This window comes from Capra hircus, chromosome 19, assembly GCF_001704415.2.
Source record: "Capra hircus breed San Clemente chromosome 19, ASM170441v1, whole genome shotgun sequence".
NCBI lineage: Eukaryota > Metazoa > Chordata > Mammalia > Artiodactyla > Bovidae > Capra > Capra hircus.
In genome coordinates this window covers 20,873,493-20,894,361 of record NC_030826.1, presented here as the reverse complement: position 1 = coordinate 20,894,361, position 20,869 = coordinate 20,873,493, and the positions used below count along the sequence as shown (strand labels likewise).

The window sequence follows — 20,869 nt, the reverse complement described above, 5'->3', positions numbered from 1 at the left end:
GACCTTAGAAGCCAACTCATCTGGATTGAGGACTACTGCAAGGGGATAGCTCTGTGGCTGGTGGTGGAGCCCTACCTCAGATGTGAGCTTTGACTAACCAGCAGTCTCCTCTTTAAGGCATGGTTGGCTTGTTTGGGCTTCCCTGGTGGCTCAGACGGCAAAGAACCTGCCTGCACTGCATGAAGTCCAGGTTTGATCCCTGGGTCAGAAAGATCCCCTGGAGAAGGGAATAGCAGCCTGCTCCAATATTCTTGCCTGGGAAATCCCATGGACAGAGGAGCCTGGTGGGCTGCAGTCCATAGGGTCACAAAAGTCAGACACGACTGAGCAGCTAACACACTGGCTTGGATTTAGGGTAACCAACATAACTGATTGTAGGAGACACTCCTTTGTTATTGGATCCCCTGGATTACTTTAGCTTTGGGGAGTTTCTCACAGTGGCTCTTAAGATGTCTTCCAATTGTGGTTTAGGAGATAAGACGCCCTGGGTATTGACCATTGCCCTGGAATCTTTGGCTCATGAAGCGATTTCTGAATTGATTTCCAAAATTCTTTTTCTAAAGTGGAAACTGAACTCAGAGACATGCCATCTTTCTTTGATGGGTTCTTCCCTCTAGCTTCTCTTCTGGCTCTGGAGCATTGCTGTTTTATGTCTGGAATCTCTGAGACATTTCCACTCTCATCTCTCTGCTTGTTTCCTTTCATTGCTCAACTTGTAGTCAGCTCTGAGCTGCTATTAGCCCTCCACAAAGTCCCATTTTTCCAGATTATTTTTATGATGCTGGGTGAGAGGGGCTGAAAAGTCTTTTTTCCTCACTGAGAGGAGTGGGGAGGACTCGACAGGCCCATGACTAGTATGTGATAGGGACCCTTCTCAGAATTCTCCGGTGGAAACAAGATTTGATGTGATCACTTTATCTCTGATCTATATGAGTTTTCCCCAAGGACTTTGGCAATCTCACTATGATGTCAGCTGCTGAAATGTGGGTGATGGAAGAGAAAAAGATTAGGACAGATTCCGTAATTGGTTTTCTCTTGCCTTTAAATGGACATGAGTTTTGAGCAAGCTGCAGGACATGGTGATGGACAGGGAAGCCTGGCGTGCTGCAATCCATGGGGTCACAAAGAGTCAGACATGACTGAGCGACTGAACTGAACTGAACTGAACTGCCTTTAAACAGCTTTTTGAATACAAGTATCGTGACAGGTAAGCCCTACCTTTGCCATACCTGAAGCTGAAAGTGATTTATTTTAGCATATGTTGAGAGTTTGGATCAACAAAGAAGCGCTCCAAGATGATATTCAGGTGATGTTCCCCTTGGATAGTTTGAACTGTTGGTGTAACTATTTATCTAGAGAAAATTTCTTCAGAAGATGATAACCTGAGGTGTACAACCTTTCAGCTTCTGGGCAGCTTCTCTCATCATAGTCCAGTTTATCAATCAGAATGCAAAAATTCCCTTTGTGCATTGTGAAGATCTTGTGGCCAGAATGCTATATAGGAAATTAATTACAAATCATGGCTTATTTTACTCCCAGTTCAGCCTGTTAGATATCTCTAGCCTTCCTTGCTATCAACCTAGATTCTTCCTCCAGTACTAGAGCTAAATCTTTTAGTTCTCTTATTTATTGCAGAAGGAATCAAGCTCTTTACTTACTGGGAAATAGGTCTAATCCTTGGTTCTCAGTAAAAACTGTTCTTTTCACAATCATCTGAAACCTGACTTGGTAATGTCTCAGGACTCTGTCTCGGTAACAGCAATCTTTCTTTCCTGGCATACATCCCCAGACAGTTGTCCAAGGAGGCTTTTCTCTCCTTTCTTACTCAGTGTCTTCTTGTCTTCAAATTCCTCTTGTTTCCTGAATTCCCCTACTTTCTCTGAAATAGCTTTGTCTTTGCTCTTCAAACCTGCGTTCCCCAAAGGAATAAAGAGCTTCACCTCTATGCACACTCTGCAGAAACTTGCAGTGGTCATATTACATGGTATACACATTAGCATCTCTAAAACCCAATTCACTGTCATAGCCCAGGTTTCAAATTAAGCTACACACAAAAAATTTTAAGTGTGTGTGTAGCGGGGGGAGGGATTGGTGTGATTAATAATTGTATTTAAACCACAGAGAGTGCTCATACATTGGTCTGAGGAGAGAAAAAAAAATTAGAATTTTGAGGTGTTAGAGGCTGTAAGATAATATGCAGGATGATTTACAAATAACTGGGGGTCGACAAGAATTGTATGCTTCCGGCAGATGTGAAGTTAAGCTTTCTGTACCTCCTTGTTTTGTTAGCCTGCTGTCAGCTCATGAAGTTGTCAGAATTGGGTTTTGTTTTTTTAACTCCTACGCAGAACAGGAGAATAAGCAGCTAATTTGTCAGTAGCAGAAGCCTAACCAAAAATGGGAAATAATAGAATATTTGGTTTGCCTAAATCGAGACACACTAGTCTCTATAGATTACATATCAATTTTTGAGCCACTTAACTAGCAACTAGAGACATAAATCCAAAAGTTTTCTTTTGTATCTTGAGATTCCAGTCTTGAAGTTCTGAAATGCAGCTGCAACTCTCATTCTTTCTGTGGGCTTGCAGCAAAGGTTGAGTATCTACCCCCAGCCCCCAGCTTCTTTGCTTTTATCTGTGTTTATGAACTTGCTACTTGTTATTAATTTCTTCTTACTTCTGTGGGTGATTGCTTTTCATAATCCATCACAGTACCTAAGCTTAGTTACCTCATAAAGGCATTCATTGAATACAGGTAGTAAGTTGAATAACCTGTGCGTATGAATAACTGTTTGTGTCTCACTGTCCACTTTCCTTACTGACCACTTTCCTTTTGTTGGTTTTACTATCAAGAGTTAGTTTTGGAGTGGTACGATTCCATCATTCTGGACCTAAAGCAGTGATTTAAGTGCTATCTACAGATGCAAATACTTTAGTTCACTGGCTCTCAGACTTTAACATATATTTCATGTGTATCAGAATCACTTGGAGGGCTTGTTAAAAAGCACATTTCTGGGTCCTAACCCCAAATTTCCTAATTTGGTAGGTCTAGAATAGAGCCTAACCAGTTCACAAGTGAGGCATTGCCTGGTGGTCTGGGCACCACACTTTGAGAATTACTGCTTTTTGTAAAATAGAGATTTTTCTATTTCAGAAACATCTCCTTGTAGGACAGATGGTCATATCAGGAAAAAAATATAAAAGAAACCAAACTTTGTGGAGATCACAGGATTTGGTGGGCTTTAAAAAAATATATTCAAATTATCTCTGTGTGAGGGTGCGAATTTGCTGGTACAAGTCACGTGGCATTTGCAGAGGGTCTGAAATACTATCATAAGTGAATATTCAGAGAATTAAAAGCAAAACCTAGATCTACAGAATATCCATATGTCAAGTCATTATGTTGTATTCCTTAAACTAATGTTATATGTCAGTTAGATCTCAATAAAATTACAGAGAGATAAAACTATGATCCATACAAAGATTAGAGACAGTTCTAGGCAATTTATCATTATTGTTATTGTTTAGTTGATAAGTCATGTCCAGCTCTTTGGTGACCCCATGGACTGCCAGGCTCCTCTGTCTGTAGGATTTCCCAGGCAAAAATACTGGATTGGGTTGCCACTTCCTGCTCCAGGGGATCTTCCGGACACAGGAATTGAACTAGTGTCACCTGCATTGGCAGGTGGGTTCTTTACCGCTGAGCCACCAGGGAAGCCCCAGTTTATCATCAGGCTGAACTGGATTGTGTGCTCTAGGCCGGGGATCCACAAACTTTTTCTGCTAAAAGCCTGGCAAGTAAAAGTTTAGGTTTTGCCAGCCTTAAATGGTCTGTGTTGCATATTCTTCTTCGCCTCTTCTCTAAACAAAACAAAACAACCATTTTAAAATGTGAAAACCATTCTTAACTTACTGGTCATGTTAAAATGGGCTGTAGTTTGCTAACCCCTACCAAGCCCATGAAGGCTCAGAGGAGAGGGAGAGAAGTGAGGCTGAAGTCATCATTTTGAAGCTTCCTGAAATTCTGGGATTTGAGTGGTGCTTTGAAGGATGGCGAAAATTTAGATTGAGAGATTAATTCTGAAAGGAGAAGTGATAGCAAAATGAGCTTGTGATGCTTAGTATAAAGGGCTGTAAATTAGATACAAAGAGTGTAGAGAGCCGCAGTACCTTTACAGATGAAATGGACTAACTGCAAGCCGGAGTTAGGGAGTCCTGTGGCATGAATCCTTGGACAGTCTCAGCCACTGACAAGCCAACCTGCTAAGTAGCTCTGAGAAATGGAGATGCTCTTTTGGCTTAAAGACTCCATGTTGACTTGGAGCCCAAGGAAGGCAGTGTCTCATGTAACAGTTGGCTCTTCAGTAAGAGCTGTACTACTATGACTAATTAAAGAACAAACATCATGTGTTTAGGGTTGTGAAGACTATTGGTGTCTTAACCAGAACTATACACAAAGATTTTAGCTCATCTTAATTTGTATTATTGCTATTGGCAACAAAGAAGAATTGTGATGAATAATGCTAAGTCACTTACTCATTCATTGAACATTTATTGAATGTTATCCTGTGCCAGGCTCTAGAGATACAACTTGAGAAGATCCCCCTTCTAGCGAGAGAGAAGCAGTATGTACAGAAATAATTACAGTAGAGTGAGGTAAGGGTTAGAAAATGTATGTGCAGGGAACTATGGATACTTAGAAGAAGGAACCACCAGTTCACTCCAGTTGTCAAGTTGACTCAGTCTAATTATTACTGGCCATGGATTATATCCTTAATACTAGGCAATTATCTTGCAAATGTGTACATTGATTATAAAGAGGCCTGTGTAAAATACTGTGGTTGGATCAAATCCAATTCCTCATCCAGAAAAAAAAAATTCAAATATTCTACTGTTGCTGCTAAGTTTTTAAGATCCTCTTTTAAGTGCAAAATATTGGGTTGGCTAGAAAGTTCATTTGGGTTTTTCTGCACAACTTGGAAAACTGAACTTTTGTTTTTTAATAGCTTTTATTGAAACACATGGGCTATATACTTAAAAAAAAAAAAAAAGCTGGCTGTTGTTTTTGGCTGTACCTGAGTGGCATATAGGATAAATTCCCCCACCAGGCATCAAACCTGTGCCCTTGACAATGGAAGCACAGAGTCTTAACCACTGGAAATGAAAGTGAAAGTCGCTCAGCCGTGTTCAACTCTTTGTGACCCCATGGACTATACAGTCCATGGCATTCTCCAGGCCAGAATACTGGAGAGGGTAGCCTCTCCCTTCTCCAGGGGAACTTACCAACCCAGGGATCAAACCCAGATCTCCTGCACTGCAGGTGGTTTCTTTACCAGCTGAGCCACCAGGGAAGCCCAAGAATACTAGAGTGCATACCCTATCCCTTCACAGCGGATCTTCACAACCCAGAAATCAAACCAGGGTCTCCTGCATTGCAGGTGGATTCTTTACCAACTGAGCTATCAAGAAAGCCCCCTTAACCACTGGACCACCAGGGAACTCCCCAAACCAAATGAAGTTTTTTACCAGTGCAGTAGATAGCGCTAGTGTTGCTTGGTCAATTAATTTTGTGTTTCCCACTATTCTGATGTGAATATTAAATTCTAAAACACAGTAAAAATTCTAAAACCCAATAAAAGTTGCAGAAAAGAAGATTCTGTGGTAGGCAAAAGAAAAATGCGCTCCCCCAAAAGAGTTGTCATCTGTGAACCTGTGAATATATTATGTTACATGGTAAAGAGGGGAAATTAGAGTTGGATGGAATTCAGGTTGTTAATCAGATGACTTTAAAATAGGCAGATTATCCTGGGTTATCAGAGTAGGGGACAGTGTCAACATAAGGATAATTAATAAGTGAAAGAGGGAGTCAGAGAAGAGGCTGGACTGATGTGATCTGAGAAATACTCAACCTGCTTTTGCTAACTTGAAAGATGGAGAAAAGGGACCACAAGTCAAAAAATTCAGATTGCTTCTGGACACTGGAAGAGACAAGGAAGCGTGTTCTGCCTGTATTAGTTTGCTGCTGCTGCTAAGTCGCTACAGTCGTGTCCGACTCTGTGCAACCCCATAGACGGCAGCCCACCAGGCTCTCCTGTTCCTGGGATTCTCCAGGCAAGAACACTGGAGTGGGTTGCCATTTCCTTCTCCAATACAGGAAAGTGAAAAGTGAAAGTAAAGTCGCTCAGTCGTGTCCAACTCTTAGCAACCCCATGGACTGTGGCCCACTAGGCTCCTCCATCCTTGGGATTTTCTGGGCAAGAGTGCTAGAGTGGGATGCCATTGCCTTCTCCTAGGGCTGCCATAACTAACAAGTGCGGCTTAACAGGAATGTATTTTCTCTCAGTTCTGAAGCTGGGAGTCAGAGATCAAGGTGTTAGCAGGACTGACTTCTTTTCTGAGGCCTCTCTCCTTGGCTTGTAGATCTGTCTTCTCTGTCTGCGGATGATCTTTCCTCTGTGTGTACCTATGTCCTGATTTTCTTCTAAGGATGCCAGTCATACTGCGTGACAGCCCACCCTAATAACCTCATTTTAATTTAATTACCTCTTCTCCAGATACAGTCACATTATGAGATACTCCGGATTAGGACTTCAATGTATAAATTTGGGGGGTGGGGTGGGGGGACACACTTCAGTCCATAACACTACCTTAGAGTCTATAGAAGGATCATGGGTTGGCCATCACTCTGATTTTCGGACTCCTGACCCCTGCAAGTATAAGAGAATAAATTTGTGTTGTTTAAGCCATCAAGTTTGTGATAATATAGCAAATGAGAAAATAAATACAAGTCACCAGAATCTAACAATAGTAGATTGATGAACTAAATTATGAAACATCTATTAATATACAATGGAATATCATGGAGCCATCAAAATCTTGAAGTAAATGTCCTTTGATGGATGAGTGGATAAACAAGATGTGGCATATACATACAATGGAATATTATTCAGCTTTAAAAGGGAAGGTAATTCTAATGCCTGCTACAATGTGGATGAACCTTGGAGATATGTTAAGTGTAAACAAGCCAGTCTCAGAAGACACACACTGTATGATTCTACTTACAGGAGACATCTAGAGTAATCAAAGTCATAAAAACAGGAAGTAGAATAGTGGATGCCAGGGTCTATGGGAGGGGGAAATGAGTAATTTTTTTTAATGGGTATAGTTTTAGTTTTGCAGGATGAAAAAGTACCAGAGATTGGTTGAACAACAATGTGAATATACTTAACACTGGTGAACTCTACACTTAAAAACGTTCAAGATGATAAATTTTATTTTACCACAGTTTTAAACATTTTAAACAAAGGTAAGTTTAAAAGGCAATAACAGAAAAATAGATGCAGTGTGTTTCCATTGTGTGCTTTAGAGAAAGGATATGTACACATGTAACAGGTTTGTGTACAGTATATCTCTGAAAAGATACCCAAGAAACTAGTGTAGTGAATACTTCTGGTAATGGGGTTGCAGAGAACTAGGAGGTGTGGAGGACAGTGATGGGAAGAAAACAAATATTCTCCAACAGCTTCAGAATCTTGTTTACCATGTACATACTAAAATAATGTTTTTACTTAGTTCTTAGACACAGAGAACAGATTGATAGTTGCCAGAAGCAGGGAGTGGGCAAAATGGGTGAAAGAGTGAAAAGGTGCAAGCTTCTAAAATAAATAAATCATGGGAATGCAGTTTTTTAAAAGGAGAAAAAAGAATGGTTTTAAATGTGTAAGTTGGGGTTAGGGACTGCAGAGAAGGTTTTCTCAGCTGGGTCCTCTGTGAGTGTGTGCATGCTCAGTCACTTCAGTCATGTCTGACTCTTTGCAACCCCATGGACTGGAGCCTGCCAAGCTTCTCTGTCCATGGGATTTCCCAGGCAAGAATCCTGGAGTGGGTTGCCATGCCCTCCTCCAGGGGATCTTCCCGACCCAGGGATCAAACCCACGTCTCTTGCATCTTCTGCACAGCAGGCAGACTTTGCAGGTGGCTCTGACATTGCAGGTGACTGAGCCACCACATCTTTAGGCTACAAGATTGCTTTGTTCAATCTAGTTACACTTCAGTGTCAGGATAAGTAAGACCTATTTCTTATCCTGACCTTTAAATGTGAAAAGCTCTTAGCCCCCAAGTGGTCATCAAGTTTTAGGGCACACATGTGTTTTATTTTTTGCTGTCTGAAAGTATATTTTCAAAGTCTCTAGTTCTTTAAGAACAACTGCAATTTATTCACTTAATTAGAGCCCCTTAAAAAGTTGGGAGGAGAAAAGAAGGAAAAAAGGAAAGGTAAAAATATAATAATCATAAATGTTTTCTGCTTCTTAAAATCACATAACCTGTAACAAAAATAGAATAGAAGAGACAGCAGTACAAACAGGTTTGGGCTCTTGTGGGGTTATTTCTTAAAACTTCTGCTTGCCGGTTGTTAGGTAACTGCACAAGTTAACAGGCTTCAAAACATCCTCCTTAGTACATGAGACTTTGCATCATACATTCCATATGAAGATTGCAACATTTTATTACTGTAATTGTTGCTCAGAAGCTGTTCCAAATTGAAATTTCTTGTATATATGAATGTGTTTTCCTTACCTGCAGTGTTAGCCCTTGTTTTTCTCCAAATGATACTTAGCCAAAGGGCCATATTTCCACAGAGCCATATCCTTATCTTTGTGGTTTTTGCATCTCCATATAAGCTAAAAACTATTTTTGGAACCTGTTCAGTTATCTTTCCCTTTTGTTTGGAGTTTTACTATAGCTAATCTAGAACCAAGTAAAGTGCTTATTAGTTCTTAGTAGGGGTACAATAAGTGGTAATGAATACCCATTGTGAGTTCAATACTTCAAGGTTATGTAGGGAATGCCAATTTGTCTGGATTTAGAAGTAAAACACTTAAAATTTTGTAGAAACAAAATTTCCCTCGATGGCAAAATTCCTTTGAAAGAGAACTTAGCCCAAATGTGTAAGTGTTTTACTTTCAGGGAGATTATTACTACTTTAGTTATATGTATTATTATTGGCAGCAGTAGTATTACCAACATGAGTAGCTAAATTATGTTTTTCTTATATCATCTCTCATACAATTTTTCCAGTGACCCTATTAGATAGATGCTATTGTTGTGCCCATTTTTATGGATGAGGAAATTGAGCTTAGAGATTAATTAATGTGTTCAACATCACGTGACTAGTAAGTGACAGAATCAGGATATAAACTCAGTTAAGATTTGGGCTTGATACTTTCAATGCAAGAATATTATTAACAGTTTGACTCTATTGTCTTCAAAATTCCTGCTAAAAATGACCAAAGGAATATTGTAAAAAGGAAGATAGGAAGGAAAGACAAAAAAGAAGGGAGAAGAAAATTGATGCCTGCACTACAAACTCGGCACAGTTGCTGTTGTCATGTTAGAAGAAACACTGCAGGACTTTCTACACCATGAAATTCAGGCAAGATCACCTGAGAAGGGCCTACTTTTAGGCTGAAGCAAGGGCCTGCCCACCTGAGAAGTACTAGATGTAAACTAAACTCACCTGGAGACTGAGTTTAAGGAAACATCTTTTATTCCTAGCTTACTAAAAATATTTGAAGCCAAAAATGACCTTTAATTTTATCAAATGTCTTTTACTATTTAGATAATCATACATTTTTTCTTATTTTTCTTAACTATATGCTAAATTATATTAATAGAGTTCCTAAACATTCATTCTTAGGATAAACTCTTTATATTGTCAGTAGAAATAGTAAATAGCCTATAATAGGAATAAAAAAGTTTGATTTCAGCCAAACTGAGGGCTATAGCCCAAAAGAGCCTCGCAGAGAACTGTGAGGAACCACTCCGGAGGAGCATGGGTTTCAGCATAGGTTTATACCTTGTCAGAACAAGGAAAATTAGACAAGTCAGAGACACATTTCTTCAAGATTTAAAACAACAAAAACAAATCAGCATGTATACAGCCAGTCAATATGGCCTTGGCTCCTGGGAAAGAACTCTTATCATCAAGGGAGTACCAGCATTGGAAGGAAGGCACTTAATCTTTATTTTTAACATGGGCATTCTGTACTTCTGGTCAGTGCACCTTATTTTTTTTTTAGTGATTAAAGCAGATGTACAATGTATGTTTGATAGGCCACGAACAGGCTGTTCAGTTAGCATAAAATCCCAGTTAAATCATGTACAAGCCAGAATGACTTCCACATACCTCAATAGGTAGGAGTTTCTCCTATCAATTGTCATAAGCAGTTAATTGAATTTCAATTAATAAGTATGTAGGAAAGTCTTAAAATAACTTTAGGAATGCAGATGTCATTATAGGACCTCTTACTTTTTTAATATAGAAATTTATTGATTTACAATATTAGTGTCAGATGTACAGCATAGTGATTCAATACTTTTATAGCTCATACTCCTTTAAAGTTGTTACACAGTGCTGACTGTATTTCCCTGTGCTGTACAATATATCCTTGTTTCTTATCTTCTTTATACATGGTAGTTTGTATCTCTTAATCCCATACTCCTATCTGGCCCCTCCCCTCCCTCTCTCTACTGGTATCTTCTAGTTTGTTTTCTATATCTGTGAGTCTGTTTCTGTTTTGTTATATGCAATATTTGTCTTTCTCTGTCTGACTTATTTTACTAAACATAATACACTCCAGGTCTATCCATGTAGTTACAAATGGCAGAAATTCAGTTTTTTAATGACCAATAGTCCATTTTATATAAAAGAACCTCTTTCTTAAAAGGTCATTTTGGAAGAGCTCATGTAACCATGCTGCAATATATACAAGAATGAAAACCTAAAAATCGTCAACTAGTGTAATTAGGGTTAAAGGCTATGGTTTTTCCTGTGGTCATGTATGGATGTGAGAGTTGGACTGTGAAGAAAGCTGAGCACCGAAGAATTGATGCTTTTCAACTGTGGTGCTGGAGAAGACTCTTGAGAGTCCCTTGGACTGCAAGGAGATCCAACCAGTCCATCCTAAAGGAGACCAGTCCTGGGTGTTCTCTGGAAGGAATGATGCTAAAGCTGAAAGTCCAGTACTTTGGCCACCTCATGTGAAGAGCTGACTCATTGGAAAAGATTCTGATGCTGGGAGGGATTGGGGGCAGGAGGAGAAGGGGACAACAGAGGATGAGATGCTGGATGGCATCACTGACTTGATGCACATGATTTTGGGTGAACTCTGGGAGTTGGTGATGGACAGGGAGGCCTGGCGTGCTGCGATTCATGGGGTCACAAAGAGTTGGACTCAACTGAATGACTGAACTGAACCGAACTGAATGTGTACTTTTCTCTCTTGACAGTGACAAACCATGTTTGATATGCTTGATATCATCTGTTGTGATATAAGGAATTTGGGAGAATTGAAAGCAGCTTTGATTTCTGCCTTTTTCCTTCAGATATTTTGTTTGTTATTTATTAATGCATTAGCTTTTCTAATATGACTTTCGGAAGTAGTCTCATATTTTGTAGACTGATTTTTTTTAAGACAAAGGAGAATAAATATTCTTATTTTTCCTCCTCCAAAATGCAAAGCAGTAAGAAAGAGACTAAAAATGATTTTAAATATTTAATTGTTTGTTTACTTTCTGAAAGAGGAAGAGAGGAGAAATGGAATATGAGACTTGGTTGTAAGGACAAAACCCAAAAGTAGGCAAAGGATCAGGGTAGGAAAAGATAAGAAGGAAATAAAACAGGAGAAGGCAGTTACCAGAAGTAGGAACTCTGAACTTTACTCTGTTTATCTGCACTCTAAAACTCATCTCTGCAGGTATTCTACAAGTCAAAACAGTCTCAGCTTTGAAAATACAAAATATCAGTCAACCAAGATAGCCATAAAGTAGTTGTGTATGATTAAGTTTCAGCCACAGATAGTGACAGTTTTTTTGTTTAATAGGCTTATTGAGATCTGATTGATAAAAAACCTGACATAGTTAACATATCCAGTTTGATGAGTTTGGACATGTGCATACATCCATGAAAACCATCAATGGATAATCAAGGTAATAAAAATATCTGTTAACTCCAAAAGTTTCCTTAGGCTCCTAGGGGTTTTGTTGTTTGTTTTGTGGTAAGAACATTTAAAATAAGATGCAGACATCTCTTCAAGACCCTGATTTCTATTCTTTTGGATTTGTACACAGAAGTGAGATTGGTGCATCATATAGTAGTGTGAAGTTTTGATGACATAAGTGTATACGTCTCTGTGTAGGGATAATTCAAGTTTCCAGCAGCTGTTACCCAAACAGCAAATATTAGAAGGAACTTAATGGGTCACAATTGGAGCTTTTGTGTGTGTGCTCCTTTGAGTCATAAGGGAAAAATTCTCTTGTGTTACCAGCTAATTGTTTCACCCCTTTGTCTCATTTTTCTTATCTGTCTTCTAGACAGATTTTGAAAAAGAGATTGGAGAGTGGAAGAAAGGTTTTAAATTGTTTCCTGGCATATATCAGTAGGACTTGGCTAGGGCATGTTTTTTGGCTCTCCTTATAAACACTTGTTAGTAGAGGGCTAATGAGGCTGGCTAGGCTAGTGATTCGAACCCCTAATCGTGTGCTCTGTTACATTCTAAAGCCTGTCTCTAAACAGTCATCTTATACATATCTTTGAATATGAGGACAAGTGAACACAAACTTACCCTGTTCTGGAAGAAGTCCAGAGTATATACTCTGAAGGGTCAGTAGCAACATCTTTACAGAAAAAGGACATCCCATGGCCCAGTTGGAAACCACAGAAAATGCTTCGGCTAATCCAACATGCCTCACTTTTCCTAACCAATCATCTTGTTGGCTTTATTCTCTCCAAAACAGCCGTTACTAATCAGAATCAGCTTCTCACCTATGAGCTAACAGCAACACAGTGATTTCTGCTGGTCTTTCTCCTCATGCTGTGGCCCCAGTGTCTGGATCTCTGAAATAATCTCGTTTGTGTTACAGAGCTCTCACCTGGAAGACAGTGAATCCGCAGCGTTACTTTGCTGTGAATGTGAAGACTCAGAAATCTTTAGTGATTCCAATGTACGTAGGTATTTGTCTTTCTACAGCCTTTGGTGATTCAGGTGAAAGTTTTTAGAGTAAATTTGGCTCTTCAGCGCAGCTGAGATAGTGCCAATTATTTTTTCTTTATCTGTTTGGCCTAACTCAGCCAAATAGCTTGGGAAGGCAAATAAGTGACTTGAAATGAGTGTATGTATAAATAGTCTGGTATATGTATATGTGCAATAATCTCCCCTCAAAGCATATCTATCAAAGTAGATAAATGCTGTACCCTGGAACCTTAAGTAAGTCTTCTTCACTAAGGAATGTCGTTTTTGTGGGTTTTTCACGTTTTTTTATGGTCTTTTCCCTGTGACAGCTGGTATTGGTGCTGCCACTGGACCTTTATCCCCCACATACAAAGACCTAACATATCCTGGCTGTTGATAACGTTAATACAAAGTAGTGTTATAAATCCTAGAGAGTCAGCCAGATCATCTCAAACTTAGAACTATCTAACTACATTTCATGAGGTATTGTAAATTGTATTGATCTCATCTGGAGCCTGGCCTGCTACAGTCCATGAGGTCGCACAGAGTTGGACGTGACTTAGCCACTGAATAACACCTGATCCCCAGCATAGTTTTCTGATTATTGCAGATTACCCACAGAATCAGGCTGAAGTTAGAGAATGACTTAAGTTGACTACATATCACTTTTAGTAGGGTAACTGCCTTTGCAAGCCATAGTTCAAACTAGGTTTTATAAACCTCGATCATAAAATCTGGATTCTGTCTATTCCAGAATGCTTATTGTGCATAGTAGGTATTCTATAAGTATTGTTAAAGTTTCATCAATGAAAACTCTCTCTCGAAGTTGTGCCTGTGAAGTATACCAGCATAGTACTGTCTGCTTTAAACTGTCTTTACTTCACCTTCATGACACAGTGAAGATGATCATTGTTTTAGGACCTTGTTCAACTATTATGTTGATTCATCTGGTTGCACTTCATTCAGCACTGATGAAGAGTCTGAAATGGCACGAAGTCAGTTACTGTGACTCACTAATAACTCACTTCCCTAGGACTTGAAAACATTAATGAATTCACATGAACACTCATTTATTATCTACACGTAGCAGATGTCAGACTGAGGGTGGAAAGGTTATATTCTTTGCCTAGTGTTGTGCGATAAGCAGGAGCAGCGCTGACATCAGATCTTAGCTGGCAGCCGTCAGTGAACGCATTATCGGCAGGCAGCATCATCAGTGATGGAATGTGTACTGGTCTCCTTACGTGTAGTATCCTACAAGATTTATTTGGTTCAGTCTGCAGTGGGGTCCTCTGCACTTGGACTGAGGATGTTTTTAATCCTACTTGTTTTGGCTGATTTTTGTCGTACAGAGATTGGTGCATGGCAGTCCACATAAAGATTTTTATGAAGTTGGACACATAGGGAAAAGATTCTAGTTTTAATAGTTTTCCCCATTAGGAAAAATTAGATGGGTATATATATTTGCAGATTACTCTGCATTGCTTGCTTTTTTAAAATATTTATTCATTTATTTATTTTTGGCTGTGCTGGGTCTTCGGTGCTGCAAGCGGGCTTGCTCAGGTTATGGAGGGCGAAGGCTACTCTCTAGTTGTGGTGTGCAGGCTCTAGGGCACGTGGGCTCGGTAGTCTCAAGTTCAACGACCCTAGAGCATGCTGACCTCAGTTGTTGTGGCAAGTGGGCTTAGTTGCCCCATTGCTTGATTTTATTGCCAGAACTTTCAGTCATTTAAGTCAGGTTTGTTGCCTCTCTGAGAGCAAAAGCGGTTTCATGTACTTGACTGGCTTCACCTGTGAAGGTACTGGATCATCCTGTTTTGTTTGTTCAAGGAGTATTTCCCACACTTTTTTTTTTTTTTCTCACCTTCCCATTCCCACTCTGCACATCAAAGGAGATTGAAAAGGTCCTTCCCAATTTGAAGGTTTAAACTCTAAAGCAAAATTATTTGCAGAGCAAACTGACTGAAATCCCCACTTTGGATTTCCTTCAAAGAAAATGGTAGGGATCTTGGTAACTATTTGAAATAGAAGTTAACTTGTAATGAAAAGTAGAAGATAAAGAACTTCTTCAGTCAACCTTGGGATAACAGAAATATGACCTTTGGTCAGCTATATTCATTCCTTTACTTACGCATGGATTCATTCATTCACCAAGTCTTGATTGATTCTCATGTACAAATTCCCAGTCCCAAGGCTGTGGGAGTTAGGCATAAAATATAAAATCTACCGTAAGAGCAAACATACAGCTACAAGGTAAATAAGGTCTGAGAATTGAATGTAAAACACGGTGACTGTAGTTAACATTGTATTTTATAATTGAAATTGCTAAAAGAGCAGAACTTAAATGTTCTCACTAATGTATATATGAAAGTGAAAGTGAAGTCGCTCAGTCGTGTCCGACTCTTTGCGATCCCATGGACTGTAGCCTACCAGGCTTCTCCGTCCATGGGATTATTTATATATATATATATAACCTGTATATATACATATATATTACATATGTATAGATATACTCACCAATATAATATATACATATACATATATATATACATATAAAGTATTAACCAGATGAGGGGAATCGTTTCACAATGTATTCATATATAAATCACCACAGTGTACACTTTAAATAGCTTGCAATTTTATTTGTCAATTATACCCCCAGTAAAGTGGAAATTAAAAAGAATTTACTCTAGGAGAATGTTTAATCTACCATTCAACAGATTAGTCTCATGGTATTCATGGAAATGCAGTACATGGGGAGAAGAGAAGAGATCTGTGGGTGAGTGGAAGGAGATTTGGCTGGAGGCAGTGAAGGGATGAGGGCTTGGAAGAGGGCTGGCTGCCTGACATCTCCTGGGGGTTTCATGAAAGAGAGGAGAGGAATGTAGAGAGACCTCTGCCCCTTCCCTGGTCCCACTCAGCCTCTAGGGAACGAGATACAGGGTAGAAGCAGAAGCAGCTAATTCTCCCTCTGCTATGCACAGGGTCACTGGAGGCCTCCATGATGGGAAGAGGGACTGCCTGCCCTAGAGTACGGTGAACCTGTGACTGAAAGAGGTCATAAAGGAAGAAGACACTGGCCCAAGCAGCAGGAGTTTCACTTTGGCTCCAGATGAGAAAGAATGTAGACAGGGACTAGAGCAGGTTGGGTACTGGTGGCTGCAGCAGCCGCTGAAGACTCCTGAGGCTCTCTTCATTTCCCATCCTCATACCTACTGCTCTCCTGCCTTAGAGGAAAAGAGCTCTGCCTGACCCGGGTTTCCAGTTATGGTGATTGTGGACTTCAGCTGAAATAACTGGATTCATCCCCATTGTAGGGTTATTTCTTCCCTAGCCTATAGGTCAGGAAAATGCTTGTTGTGTTAGTTTATCTCCTAAGAATACAACTTAATTCTTTCTCTCCTTTCTCTGCTTTTCTGACTCCTCCCCTACCCTACCAGGCAGGAAGAGGGATGGATACTCCTTTGCTTGGATATTATACCCTTGGAGGGAATGCACTTTTCCTGTGTGCAATCAAAACACATTTTGTGTTTGAATAGCCCAGTAAAAGGGAGAGGTGTTAAGCTTTTTGTTGTTAAAGAAAGAAAAGGAAAGCTACCTTCTAGAATTGAATGTGGAGAAGGCAGATGAAAAGAAAGAAAAATCTAAAATGTAGAAACTATTTGGTTTAGAATACTTTTTTTTTTTTACTTTACAATATTGTATTGGTTTCGCCATACATCAACATAAATCTACCGTGGGTATACACATGTTCCCCATCCTGAACCCCCCTCCCCCCTCCCTCCCTGTACCCTCCCTCTGGATCATCCTAGTGCACCAGCCCCAAGCATCCCATATCCTGCATTGAACCTGGACTGGTGATTCGTTTCTTATATGATATTATACATGTTTCAATGCCATTCTCCCAAATCATCCCACCCTCTTCCTCTCCCAGAGTCCAAAAGACTGTGCTATACATCTGTTTCTCTTTTGCTGTCTTACATACAGGGTTATCATTACCATCTTTCTAAATTCCATATATATGCATTAGCATACTGTATTGGTGTTTTTCTTTCTGGCTTACTTCACTCTGTATAATAGGCTCCAGTTTCAGCCACCTCATTAGAACTGACTCAAATGTATTCTTTTTAATGGCTGAGTAATACTCCATTGTGTATATGTACCACAGCTGTCTTATCCATTCATCTGCTGATGGACATCTAGGTTGCTTCCATGTCCTGGCTATTATAAACAGTGCTGTGATGAACATTGGGATACACATGTCTCTTTCAATTCTGGTTTTAGTGTGAATGCCCAGCAGTGGGATTGTGGGGTCATAAGGCAGTTCTATTTCCAGTTTTTTAAGGACTCTCCACACTGTTCTCCATAGTGGCTGTACTAGTTCGCATTCCCACCAGCAGTGAGGGTTCCCTTTTCTCCACACCCTCTCCACACCCAGCATTTATTGCTTGTAGACTTTTGGATCGCAGCCATTCTGTCTGGCGTGAAATGGTACCTCATTGTGGTTTTGATTTGCATTTCTCTGATAATGAGTGATGTTGAGCATCTTTTCATGTGTTTGTTAGCCATCCGTATGTCTTCTTTGGAGAAATATCTGTTTAGCTCTTTGGCCCATTTTTTGATTGGGTCGTTTATTTTTCTGGAATTGAGCTGCAGGAGTTGCTTGTATATTTTTGAGATTAGTTGTTTGTCATTCGCTTCATTTGCTATTATTTTCTCCCATTCTGAAGGCTGTCTTTTCACCTTGCTTATAGTTTCCTTTGTTATGCAGAAGCTTTTAATTTTAATTAGGTCCCATTTGTTTATTTTTGCTTTTATTTCCAGTATTCTGGGAGGTGGGTCATAGAGGATCCTGCTGTGATGTATGTCAGAGAGTGTTTTGCCTATGTTCTCCTCTAGGAGTTTTATAGTTTCTGGTCTTACGTTTTGATCTTTAATCCATTTTGAGTGTATTTTTGTATATGGTGTTAGAAAGTGTTCTAGTTTCATTCTTTTACAAGTGGTTGACCAGTTTTCCCAGCACCACTTGTTAAAGAGATTGTCTTTTCTCCATTGTATATTCTTGCCTCCTTTGTCAAAGATAAGGTGTCCATAGGTGTGTGGATTTATCTCTGGGCTTTCTATTTTGTTCCATTGATCTCTATTTCTGTCTTTGTGCCAGTACCATACTGTCTTGATGACTGTGGCTTTGTAGTAGAGCCTGAAGTCAGGCAGGTTGATTCCTCCAGTTCCATTCTTCTTTCTCAAGATTGCTTTGGCTATTCAAGGTTTTTTGTATTTCCATACAAATTGTGAAATTATTTGTTCTAGCTCTGTGAAAAATACCATTGGTAGCTTGATAGGGATTGCATTGAATCTATAGATTGCTTTGGGTAGTATACCCATTTTCACTATATTGATTCTTCGGATCCATGAACATGGTATATTTCTCCATCTATTAGGGTCCTCTTTGATTTCTTTCACCGGTGTTTTATAGTTTTCTATATATAGGTCTTTAGTTTCTTTAGGTAGATATATTCCTAAGTATTTTATTCTTTTCATTGCAATGGTGAATGGAATTGTTTCCTTAATTTCTCTTTGTATTTTCTCATTATTAGTGTACAGGAATGCAAGGGATTTCTGTGTGTTGATTTTATATCCTGCAACTTTACTATATTCATTGATTAGCTCTAGTAATTTTCTGGTGGAGTCTTTAGGGTTTCCTATGTAGAAGATCATGTCATCTGCAAACAGTGAGAGTTTTACTTCTTCTTTTCCAATTTGGCTTCCTTTTATTTTTTTCTGCTCTGACTGCTGTGGCCAAAACTTCCAGAACTGTGTTGAATAGTAATGGTGAAGGTGGGCACCCTTGTCTTGTTCCTGACTTTAGGGGAAGTGCTTTCAATTTTTCACCATTGAGGATAATGTTTGCTGTGGGTTTGTCATATATAGCTTTTATTATGTTGAGGTATGTTCCTTCTATTCCTGCTTTCTGGAGAGTTTCTATCATAAATGGATGTTGAATTTTGTCAAAGGCTTTCTCTGCATCTATTGAGATAATCATATGGCTTTTATTTTTCAATTTGTTAATATGGTGTATTACATTGATTGATTTACAGATATTGAAGAATCCCTGCATCCCTGGGATAAAGCCCACTTGGTCATGGTGTATGATCTTTTTAATGAGTTGTTGGATTCTGATTGCTAGGATTTTGTTAAGGATTTTTGCATCTATGTTCATCAGTGATATTGGCCTGTAGTTTTCTTTTTTTGTGGCATCTTTGTCAGGTTTTGGTATTAGGGTGATGGTGGCCTCATAGAATTTGGCAATAAGGAGTTCATGATCTGAGCCACAGTCAGCTCCTGGTCTTGTTTCTGTTGACTCTATAGAGCTTCTCCATCTTTGGCTGCAAAGAATATAATCAATCTGATTTCGGTGTTGACCATCTGGTGATGTCCGTATGTAGAGTCTTCTCTTGTGTTGTTGGAAGAGGGTGTTTGCTATGACCAGTGCATTTTCTTGGCAAAACTCTTATTAGTCTTTGCCCTGCTTCATTCCGCATTCCAAGGCCAAATTTGCCTGTTACTCCAGGTGTTTCTTGACTTCCTACTTTTGCATTCCAGTCCCCTATAATGAAAAGGACATCTTTTTTGTGTGTTAGTTCTAAAAGATCTTGTAGGTCTTCATAAAACCGTTCAACTTCAGTTTCTTCAGTGTTACTGGTTGGGGCATAGACTTGGATAACCGTCATATTGAATGGTTTGCCTTGGAAACGAACAGAGATCATTCTGTTGTTTTTGAGATTGCATCCAAGTACTGCATTTTGGACTCTTGTTGACCATGATGGCTACTCCATTTCTTCTGAGGGATTCCTGCCCGCAGTAGTAGATATAATGGTCATCTGAGTTAAATTCACCCATTCCAGTCCATTTTAGTTCACTGATTCCTAGAATGTCGATGTTCACCCTTGCCATCTGTTGTTTGACCACTTCCAATTTGCCTTGATTCATGGACCTGACATCCCAGGTTCCTATGCAATATTGCTCTTTACAGCATCGGATCTTGCTTCTATCACCAGTCACATCCACAACTGGGTATTGGTTTTGCCTTGGCTCCTTCATTTCATTCTTTCTGGAGTTATTTCTCCACTGATCTCCAGTAGCATATTGGGCACCTAATGACTTGGGGAGTTCCTCTTTTGGTATCCTATCATTTTGCCTTTTCATACTGTTCATTGGGTTCTCAAGGCAAGAATACTAAAGTGGCTTGCCATTCCCTTCTCCAGTGGACCACATTCTGTCATGAACTCCTTATTGCCAAATTCAGACTTAAATTGAAGAAAGTAGGGAAAACCGCTAGACCATTTCAGGTCTGACCTAAATCAAATCCCTTATGATTATACAGTGGAAGTGAGAAATAGATTTAAGGGTCTAGATCTGATAGATAGAGTGCCTGATGAACTATGGAATGAGGTTCGTGACATTGTACAGGAGACAGGGATCAAGACCATCCCCATGGAAAAGAAATGCAAAAAAGCAAAATGGCTGTCTGGGGAGGCCTTACAAAAATAGCTGTGAAAAGAAGAGAGGCAAAAAGCAAAGGAGAAAAGGAAAGATATAAGCATCTGAATGCAGAGTTCCAAAGAATAGCAAGAAGAGATAAGAAAGCCTTCTTCAGTGATCAATGCAAAGAAATAGAGGAAAAGAACAGAATGGGAAAGACTAGAGATCTCTTCAAGAAAATTAGAGATACCAAGGGAACATTTCATGCAAAGATGGGCTTGATAAAGGACAGAAATGGTCTGGACCTAACAAAAGCAGAAGATATTAAGAAGAGGTGGCAAGAATACATGGAAGAACTGTACAAAAAAGATCTTCATG

At 39.5% G+C, this 20,869-nt stretch overlaps 1 protein-coding gene across 2 annotated transcripts in view; it reads left to right on the top strand.

The window, feature by feature from the left end:
• SSH2 (slingshot protein phosphatase 2) overlaps positions 1-20,869 on the top strand; it is a 243,713-nt gene that overhangs the window by 50,806 nt on the left and 172,038 nt on the right. Inside the window, exon 2 of one of the 2 annotated variants that reach the window (XM_018064356.1) lies at positions 12,921-13,001. The exons of the other annotated variant lie outside the window; for it this stretch is intronic. Within the exon in view, the coding sequence (XP_017919845.1) occupies positions 12,921-13,001 (81 nt within the window). The remainder of the gene's footprint in view (positions 1-12,920; positions 13,002-20,869) is intronic. 2 annotated transcript variants of the gene reach the window in all.